Source organism: Eurypyga helias, unplaced genomic scaffold (assembly GCF_000690775.1).
Source record: "Eurypyga helias isolate BGI_N326 unplaced genomic scaffold, ASM69077v1 scaffold25139, whole genome shotgun sequence".
NCBI lineage: Eukaryota > Metazoa > Chordata > Aves > Eurypygiformes > Eurypygidae > Eurypyga > Eurypyga helias.
Window position 1 is genome coordinate 1 of NW_010271841.1, and position 10,209 is coordinate 10,209.

Sequence of the window (10,209 nt, forward strand, 5' to 3'; positions counted from 1 at the left end):
CAGCCTGCCTCACCATGGTCTTCCCTATGGGCTGCAGGGGTATCTCTGCTCCAGTACCTGGAGCTCCTCCTCCCCCAACCTTGGTGTCTGCAGAGTTCACTCTCTCTTTCCACTGCAATTTCTTTTCTCAGGGTTGGGAGAGCAGTGTGTGTGTGTTTTCTCCTTAAACATGTTATCCCAGTGGCGTTATGACTATCGCTGATTGACTTGGTTTTGGCCAGTGGCAGGTCCGTCTTGGAGCTGGCTGACATTGGCTCTATTGAACATAGGGGGGAGGCTTCTAGCAGCTTCTCACAGGAGCCACCCCTGCAGCTTCCCTCCCCTCTACCAAAACTTTGCCACACAAACCCAATGCACATACGCATTGTTCTTAGCTTGGGGAAGCTTAATAATGCTTTCTTTTACTTCAGTCTTCCCTCTAAATCTGGTTTGTGTATGATTTTTTTTTTTAATAATTTTTTTTTTACCCTTGATTTGAACATGCTACTACTGGCAGCCATTAGCAGTAGTTCAGATGTAGTACAGATGAACATACCTTGAAGTTTATGGATCAAACAACTTTGAGATATCTGAAATTTTGAAATTATTATTATTAATTTAGAAGAAAATAAGCACAAATATGCTTGCTTTTGCAAACTATCTTTTTTTTAAATAGCTTTAAATTAATAATGCTGTTCTTGTAGTTGTTGTTGTGTGTAGAGATTGCAGAATTAAATACATATTTTCTGAAAAACATAACTGAAATTACAGAGGATGCCCTGTGGTCCACAGTTTTGGTTAAGATAGTGAGGAAACTAAAGCTGACTAGGAAAGAGAGAGAACAGGACAATTGAGAGATCTGTTTTCATGTATGCCATCTGGACTTGAGAGAATTTGGATTATCTGAAATTCAGAATTGTGTGCCCTATTTCTTATCCAGTGTTCTATATTTGACTTCCAATTTGAACAGAGAGGGAAACATCAGCACAGCCTGACAATTAGCAGCATTGCTTCCTAATGAGACCTGGTAACTAAATATGGGAGCCTGCCTTTCCTCTAGTAGAAAGATAAAATGGTCTTAGCTGAAAGCAGTAGGTGCTCATCTTGGGGAGTCTGTGCTGGTTTTTACTGCTTTGCAGTGGAGATCTGCTCCGAGTTGAGGGCTCATGTTTTGTTTTATTCAAACTTGTTGGACATCATCTAGGAGCAGAGCAGAAGAAGTTTTGTATTTATTATCTATTCTAGTAGTTGCTACCTCCCATATGAGAAGTTATGTGTCCTATTTGGGTCTACTAGCAGTTTAGATCCAGTTTAGGTTTTTTGTATATTACATTTGCTACATACATTTTGCTTGATTACTAGTCTTGTATATACTTTTGTTCCAGTTGGATCATTTCTGACAGATTAAGAAGGAACTGAGATAATAAGCAAAGGGCAGTATAAATTCTGCAATAAAAGCATTCTTTATAAATCCATCTTAGCATTATTTTTCTAGACATGACAGCACCACAACAGAAAACCAGAGTAAGGATTTCTGAAGCATGTTTTGAAGTTGTTCTTTTATGAGCTTTTGTATGCTAAAAATATGAGATTAAAAACTTCCAAACAAATTTCAAGGTGGTGTTCTTTGTATTGGTGCATCACAGAATTAGGAGTAAGATATAAAAGCTCAGAGTAGAGGTCAGCAAATTTATTTCAGCCTATAGAGATTGAGGATTTTGCCTTTTTTTTTTTGCTTTGAGACATGGATCATGTTTGAACTTTTTGTTTTTAATCAATTGCTAATATTTTTAGGCTATTTCTCCTTTCTCCTTAGTTTCTTCACTATGTTACATTCATGTCACAGACCTTCCCTCTTCCGTAGTGTTACACCATCCTGAAATTATGTACTCTGTATAATGGTGTGGTTCCTGTCAGTAAGTGCTATAATATCCCCAGTGTGTAAGTCCTTTTAGTGGTGTGCCACGATAAGTGGCTATAAAAATGCTACAAAATTTGCTCTAAGAGCTGTGGCTTTGCTCCAGAGCATAGTGGATCCCTGTGTATTGTAATGACATGGAAGTATCTTTCCTCCTAATGCCCTGGCAGCTCAAAGTTAAAATGAGGTTTATACTGTCTAACTACTTACTGCTTGTATAATAAGCAGAGATTAACATTGTTAATTTCCCTCAGGGAAATGTTCTGCTGCTGCTCTAGATGTCCTGGCTAATGTATTTCATGATGAACTTCTGCCACACATCTTGCCCCTTTTGAAGGAATTGCTCTTCCATTCCAAATGGGTAGTTAAAGAATCTGGTATCCTTGTTCTTGGGGCAATTGCTGAAGGTAAGGCAGAAGTGCATATGAGGTTGCTGAATTTTTGATTGGTTCTAAAGCAGCTCTAATTCCTTCTAGGTGTATTTACTTGTGCAAACAAGTATATGTTTTTAGCCGATTTGGTTTTAGTGATTAATGTCTACAACTACTAGTTGGTGACTGCAGTTACTTGTTTCATTTTTCATTTTCAAATATATGCATGTTTCATAGGTTAAATAACTTAGATGATTGCTTTTAATCCTCCTTTTCTTAATTCTGCATCATATATTTATTGGTCTCTCATGAAGTACTACCTTTATTTGATACAACAGGAATATTTAATAAATTTGAACCTTACATTTCATTCAGTGTTTTCAGAAATGGAAAAGACCAGTGCCGTGACTTCAGTGCCCTGAGCTGTTCTTTATGGATGGTTCTCTGATTTAAATGTGATAACTTCCATTTCTTTGTATTTACTCACAGGCTTGGATTTTTGCCTGTATTTCCAGCATCTGTTCATTTTGCAAAGTGAAGGAATATGTTTGGGACCATGTCTGGATTATCTGTCTTTTCCTACAGTGCCTAGTGAACATACTTTGTTGCTAGAAAACATTTTTTGTTGGGTTTGATTTCAAGTCAAGCAAAGTAAAAGTTAGTACTGCTGGCAAATCTCAGTGTATTACAGCCCTTGCTGACTTGAAGTGTGTAGCTTTTATTGCTGCTTAGTTTTTGTGTGATATTAGGAGAAAACAAGAAGAAAATTTAATTTCTTGAGGAATCCTTTTTAATGATATGATGATTTGTTATCAAGGCCTAATCTTTCTCTACTTGTTGATTTGGTCATTTTGAGTAGACTGGCATAAGACTTCCAAGCTTTATAAACTAATTTTATTTGGATGTTCTTGCTATACTCCATTTAATAAAGCAGAATTTCTGGGGATTGGGGAATAACTGAAGTAGAACATAGTTGAAATGAATGTAAATTAGATTGGGGATTTTAATTATTGTTTATGATGAGGTTTCTTTTTAGGACTTAACATAAATTGGGTAGACTTGCTTTGTGTATTGTTAAAATGTATTACTACATGATAGAGGATGAAAATATGTCCCTTCTATGAAATAAGAAAAAGCCCTATTACATTTTCTAATTCTTGTACTGTAATAGCTATATTTTTCTTTCTAGGCTGCATGCAGGGTATGATCCCATATCTTCCTGAGTTGATCCCTCACCTTATTCAGTGCCTCTCTAACAAAAAGGCTCTTGTGCGCTCCATTACATGCTGGACTCTTAGTCGCTATGCACACGGGGTAGTTAGTCAACCCCCAGACACCTACTTGAAGCCGTTAATGACTGAGTTGCTAAAGCGTATTTTGGATAGTAACAAGAGAGTACAAGAAGCTGCCTGCAGGTGAGTCAAAGCTTAAACAAAAAGCGCTATCCATAACACTGCTTTTTCATGGAAAACTATTTCAATGCCTTCATTGATGAATGCATGACTCCATTTCTAGCTCTCAATGTATTTTTTTTTTCCTTTTAAATTGAAATAGGTTCAGCTTCTAAAGTAGTCACAAATTACTCCGAGTTGTAAGAAAATGAAAACAGATAATTTGTATTTCTTTTGTCCAGCTTGTTTTCAGAGTATATGAATCGCCAAACTAAACAATCTATTGCAGTAAAAGAAATTATCTGTACGTGACACCTGTTTATTTTCAATATTTGAAATCTCATTGGCCAGAAATCTGGCTTTTATATGCCTATAAACTAGGTCAATACTGCTGACAAAGGAAAACTATCCTATCACTGCATTAGTGATGTTGTTAATATTTAGCTCAGGATTACCAAATCATTTGAGTAATAGTTATTTCAAGGGATATTCCCTTTCTCTTGAAAGGAGATGCTTGGAGGTAAGATGCCCTTCTCCCCCTTGTCTGCTGATATTTAAAAATACATATATATATTTAATGGACACACCATTAATGGAATGGGTACCCCTCTTGTGTAGAAAGAAAGCTTTTACGTGTCAGTTTGCGTGGGCCAGGAGTGTACACAACAGACTGCCAAGAAAGTTTCTTCATAAAGCAGAATTAGATAACATGTATACATAACAGGTTTTACAAGATTATTTTTAAATCTTGCTCATCACAGTGTAAGAACTGAATCATTGTGTTTAATGAAAACAGATTGAATTTGTCTCAGTAATACCATTTTGAAAACATACCCTGGAGGAATTTGAGGACTAAACAGGGTTTATGTTTAAACAGAAATGGGTAGTATGAGGTATTTTGGGGTGGTCTTGTTTTGTTTTTTCCAAGATACTGACTGACCTGTTTGGGGTGGGTTTTTTGTCATTCAGTGCCTTTGCTACTCTAGAAGAGGAGGCTTGTACAGAGCTTGTTCCTTACCTTGCGTATATACTTGACACTTTGGTCTTCGCATTTAGTAAATACCAGCATAAAAACCTGCTCATTCTTTATGATGCTATAGGAACTCTAGCAGATTCTGTAGGACATCATCTAAATAAACCAGTGAGTATACCTTATGTTCTGTAGAAGCACTTGTCCTATATTGAAAAACTGGTTTGGTGGTTTTTGTAGTGTGCTTTACATGTTATAAAACAGAACTGATGATCTTTCTGTGTAGGCTTCAATAATAATAAATATTTACATGTAAAATACATAGTCTGCATATAATTTTCTCACTACACAAATATTTCCCATTTTGAATAAACAATTGTGTATGTGGTGGGTTGTGAAATGTGCTTCTAATTATTGTGACTTTTTTCCCTCATTCAGGATTTTTCAGCTCAGAGGAGATATGTATATCAATAGAGATATGAAATTAGACTTTAAAGAAATTGGTGGAATGTGTGTGCTAATTTCTAATGACTGATTTTATTTTTTTTACCACTTTCAGTATAACTAAGCTGCTCTATGTGTCTTTCCAATGTATTGGAGCACATCTTCATTAGAAATTTCTTTATCGGAGAGTGGGACAGATGTGCTTTTCATATATAAAAAACTCAGAATCCTTTGGACAAATCACAGATAATACACGGACAAATGTAGTGGGTTTTTTGTAGCATACGTATGTTCATTAATAGGACATGCATACATGTCATGCATCTTATGATGGCTATTGAAATTTGCCTTTATTTCTCTATAGTGCTTCACATAGAATCATAGAATCATAGAATGGTTTGGGTTGGAAGGGACCTTAAAGATCATCTAGTTCCAACCCCCCTGCCATGGGCAGGGACACCTGACCAGGTTGCTCAAAGCCTCATCCAGCCTGGCCTTGAAGACATCCAGGAATGGGTCATCCACAACTTCTCTGGGCAACCTGTTCCAGTGCTTCACCACCCTCTCTGTGAAGAACAACTTCCTGATACCCAGTATAAATCTCCTCGCTTTCAATTTAAACCTGTTACCCCTTATCCTGTCACTACAGGCCCTTGTAAAAAGTCCCCTCCCAGCTTCCTTGTAGTCCCCTTCAGGTACTGGAAGGCTGCAATGAGGTCTCCCCAGAGCCTTCTCTTCTCCAGGCTGAACAAGCCCAATTCTCTCAGCCTGTCCCTATAGCAGAGGTGCTCCAGCCCTCTGAGCATCTTCGTGGCCCTCCTCTGGACTCGCTCCAAACGGTCGATATCTTTCTTATGTTGAGGTCCCCAGAGCTGGATGCAGTACTCCAGGTGGGGTCTCACAAGAGCAGAATAGGGAGGGAGAACCACCTTCCTTGACATGCTGACCATGCTTCTCTGAATACAGCCCAGGATACGGTTGGCCTTCTGGGCTGGCAGCGCACATGGCTGGCTCATGTTCAGCTTTTCATCCACCAGTACCCCCAAGTCCTCCTTTTCAGGGCTGGTCTCAAACTATTCTCCGTCCAGCCTGTATTTGTGCTTGGGATTGCCCCGAGCCAGGTGCAGGACCTTGCACTTGGCCTTGTTGAACTTCATGAGGTTGGCACACGCCTACCTCTCCAGCCTGTCAAGGTCCCCCTGGATGGCATCCCTTCCTTCCAGTGTTTCAACCGCACCACATAGCTTGATGTTGTTGGCAAACTTGCTGAGGATGCACTCCATTCCACCGTCCATGTTGCTGAATACATGACATAGACACACTAGAATGAAAAAATTTGGGTTGTTGCCATGGCATTTTACTTGCCATCCAAGACTCCACACCATCAAAGGACATCTTTTCCAATCTCTCTCTTGCCCTGGCCAGTTTGACATTTGACAGCACCAGAAGGAAGCTAAATAGGAGCTCCTGGTGATGGTTGGACTTTCTTCAGTCACTTAGAATATTGTATCTTTGGACATAGCATTAGCTGGCATCATCTGTTGGCTCTTTGTATACTTTCTGTGAGCAACAGTACTACAGAGATGCCTTGCTTAATGTCTTTATGACTGTGACAGCAGTGGCATGGAAGATACAACTTCTTTATAGAGAATTGGTAAGTGCGCCCTTCTGGAGGGATAAGAAATTACTTCCTTCATGGATGGGTAGTTGCTTGAGAAAGAGGTTTCAGGAACTTGCGGGGATAGGATTGTAGCATCAGGGCAATGGGAGATGGTTGAGATAAACAGGTGGCAGATGCACAGCCAGATTGCATTGCTGGTAAAAACATTTTCTGTGGACCCTGAGGCAATCTTATAGATTTGTAACAATTCAGGCAGCTATTAAAAGTTTTTACACCAAAGCCTAACCTGGAGGAAATGATTTGTTCTGCAAAGGTATTTATGTGCCTCAGCAAAAAATCTTAACACACAAATTGTAAATTCTAATATTAAACTACTTCCACATATTGCAACAATGATTGAATTACAGTCTATCAATTTTATTTTGCTGAAAAAGTAGAATATATCAATTCTTAATATATCAATTTTCTAGCTTTGAAATAAACTAGTATGCAATGAAGTGTTTCAGTAGCTGATACATTTTTATCCTAAACAGGAATATATTCAGATGCTAATGCCTCCATTAATCCAGAAGTGGAACATGTTGAAGGATGAAGATAAAGATCTCTTCCCTTTATTAGAGGTAAATGTTAAATTTGAATATGTTTTATCAACTTCTTTTAGGAATTGCCTCTATTACTCAAGATGCTCCTACTAGGAAGTGTGACTATAAAAACAGACAGTGTTGAGTATTTCCCATTATGGAGAAAATATTATGACTGTAGTGAGAAAATCTTGTGACTGAGGAAATGTCATTAGGATTAGCAGATTTATTTTAGATTTTTTTTTCTGCCATTGAGTGTTTTCTTTAGGATTCTTTTTTAAAAAAAATTGTTCCATCCCCCTGTTGTTCTTGTCTTCTGTCCTTGCTCTCCTTTCATCCCTCCATTAAAATTATTATCAGACAGGCTGAAGGTATGAACCAGACTATGTAGTCTATTCCCTGTACTTTCATAGTGCAAAGCAGGAAAACAGTTCTAGAGAACTGTTTCATAACTCTTGGGTAATGTTAGGGCTTGTACATGGTCAGGATACTGAAGTTTAGTGTAAGTACAAGCTGAATTATATTAACTGTCTTCATATGAACTTTCTTGGCCACCTCTAAGAAGATGATGCTTCTGAGAAATTTTGTCACCTGATGTATGTAGGAGAGTGTAACAATTAACTAACAGTTGCCTTGGGCTCAGCTAATCAGTACTGCCTTTCTAGGTTATTTTTACTTAATTGGTTACTTTGTGGGTATATTTAAAATGCTTTTAATTTACCTCTCCTAAGTAAAAGGTACTTCTGGGAGGTGAGGAAAGTTAGTGTGTGTTTCTTGCTTTTTTAAAATTTATTTTATTTTATTTTAGTGCCTGTCATCAGTTGCTACTGCCTTGCAATCTGGCTTTCTTCCATACTGTGAACCTGTGTACCAGCGTTGTGTAAATCTGGTGCAGAAGACTCTTGCACAAGCCATGGTATTTTTCAATTGCTATTCCAATATTTTCAGGCTATCTCCTTAAACCAATGTATTAACTATATAAAGTTACGTGTTTGCAGAGAGATTTGTAGTATTAACCATTGAATATTTAAATGAAGCTGCAGTTCTGAAACTGTTTTGGTTTTACTTTATGCATACCCCTAAGAAAATCTAATACTCATTTTGAAAATGCGCACTTATTTGTTGCAGTTGCACAATGCTCAGCCAGACCAATATGAGGCTCCAGATAAAGATTTCATGATTGTAGCTCTTGATTTACTCAGTGGTTTAGCTGAAGGACTTGGAGGCAACATTGAACAGCTAGTGGCTCGTAGCAATATCCTGACACTAATGTACCAATGCATGCAGGTGAGATGAGTAACCTGTTTAATCCAAGGATTTTCTTTCTTAAGAGAATCGGAAACACTGCTAGAATTGTCAGTGTTTTTTCTTCCCCTCTTTAGGATAAAATGCCTGAGGTACGGCAAAGTTCTTTTGCACTGTTAGGTGATCTGACAAAGGTGTGTTTTCAGCACGTTAATCCTTGCATCGGTATGTTCCTTTTACATATTAAATAATTAACATGTTTTACAAACTGATAAGAGGCTTGTTTAGCTATTGTTGGGTTCCCTTTTCTGTGGCTTGCCTTGTCATGGTGTTGCAAGTTTTCATTTTCCTTTATCATCAAGAATGTGTAGTCTTTTCTCCTTTGAACTGTGTTTAAGTCATGTTGTTTTTTTGTAGGCAGTGCAAAAGTTCATTTTGCTGCTTGATTTTTATAATGTAACATGCTTCCTGTAGTGCTGGAATACAGCAAAACAGATGTATTTGGACTTCAATTAGAACAGGTGCTTTCTTTGAAAAATTCTTGAATTTGTAGCTTTTTTTGTTCTACTAGAATATATTGTTACATATAATTTATATATATTGAAATTAGAAAATTTGGCTAGAGGGTAGGTTTTGTGGGGTTTTTTTTTGTTTGGTTTGGTTTTAATTTCATTAGGGAAGTATCATGAGTTATACACTTCCACAACGTTCATTGTCTCTTCCCTCAGATACTCTTGAGACACACTTAACTTTACAAATGAAAGCTTGGATAGGCTTGGAATTTAAAATTTATTTGGCAGATGTTATAATCTCTCTTTGTCACTGATATCATTTATTAAAATTTAATCAAGGCTGTGATTTGCCTTCAAGGCTTCATTGTTGTTGGCTGTTGTTTGTTTTTTTTGGTGGGGTGGTGTTGTGTTTGGGGTTTTGTTGTTGTTTTGGTTCTGTTTTCTTTTATTTGCTTTTTTTGGTTTGGTTGGGGGAGGGGATGTTGTTTTGGGTGTTTTTAGCACAGCTGAATACATATCTATCCAGGTGTGTTTTTTCTTCCCCCACCCCTGGGAAGAGGAGAAAAAAGGTTTCTAGAGTTACATAAAGTTAAAGCCTATTAGAAATATTTTTAAATCATTGTTTGAAAATATTTGCATTGATTTGGTTAGGTTGTAAAATTCAGGTTAAATACAGCTCTTGCTAATTCATGTGGAATGCTTTACAAGAATTTAAATGTACTTACATGCTTTTTAAAAAACTTTTGGTTCTCCCCAACACTTCCTCCCTGCCATGATCTTACAGTAATGGGGCAAGGTGGTTGTATTGTGTGATGAGATTTTAAAATATTGTTCTTCCTAGCTGATTTCATGCCCATCTTGGGAACCAACCTAAACCCTGAATTCATTTCTGTATGTAACAATGCTACCTGGGCAATTGGAGAAATCTCCATCCAGATGGGTGAGATCTTCAATTTATTTTTTTCTTTAAATCATTGCACATTTAGAATGTTTTGTCTGGGTGGGTTTTTTTATTTTTAGTGATACTTTCATGTTAAAATTTAAATTAAATTTAATATTCTCATCCTTGTCAGTAAGTTCAATGTACCAGATCTAAGTATATTGTGTATATTAATGACCATTTTCTTCTGAATGTTTCTTTTTGGCTGTTTCAGGTATAGAGATGCAGCCTTATATT

General features: G+C 37.3%; 1 protein-coding gene across 1 annotated transcript; it reads left to right on the top strand.

Annotated features, from left to right (window-relative positions):
• Positions 1–2,151: 2,151 nt before the first annotated feature.
• Positions 2,152–10,203, top strand: LOC104515098 (transportin-1; the record flags this gene model as incomplete). The annotated part of the gene is made up of 9 exons (XM_010158948.1): positions 2,152–2,304; positions 3,458–3,683; positions 4,629–4,800; positions 7,228–7,314; positions 8,084–8,191; positions 8,404–8,562; positions 8,658–8,745; positions 9,874–9,972; positions 10,187–10,203. Coding segments are annotated over 9 exons (1,109 nt in total), but the record flags the coding sequence as incomplete, so codon positions are not given.
• Between the last annotated feature and the right edge of the window lie 6 nt (positions 10,204–10,209).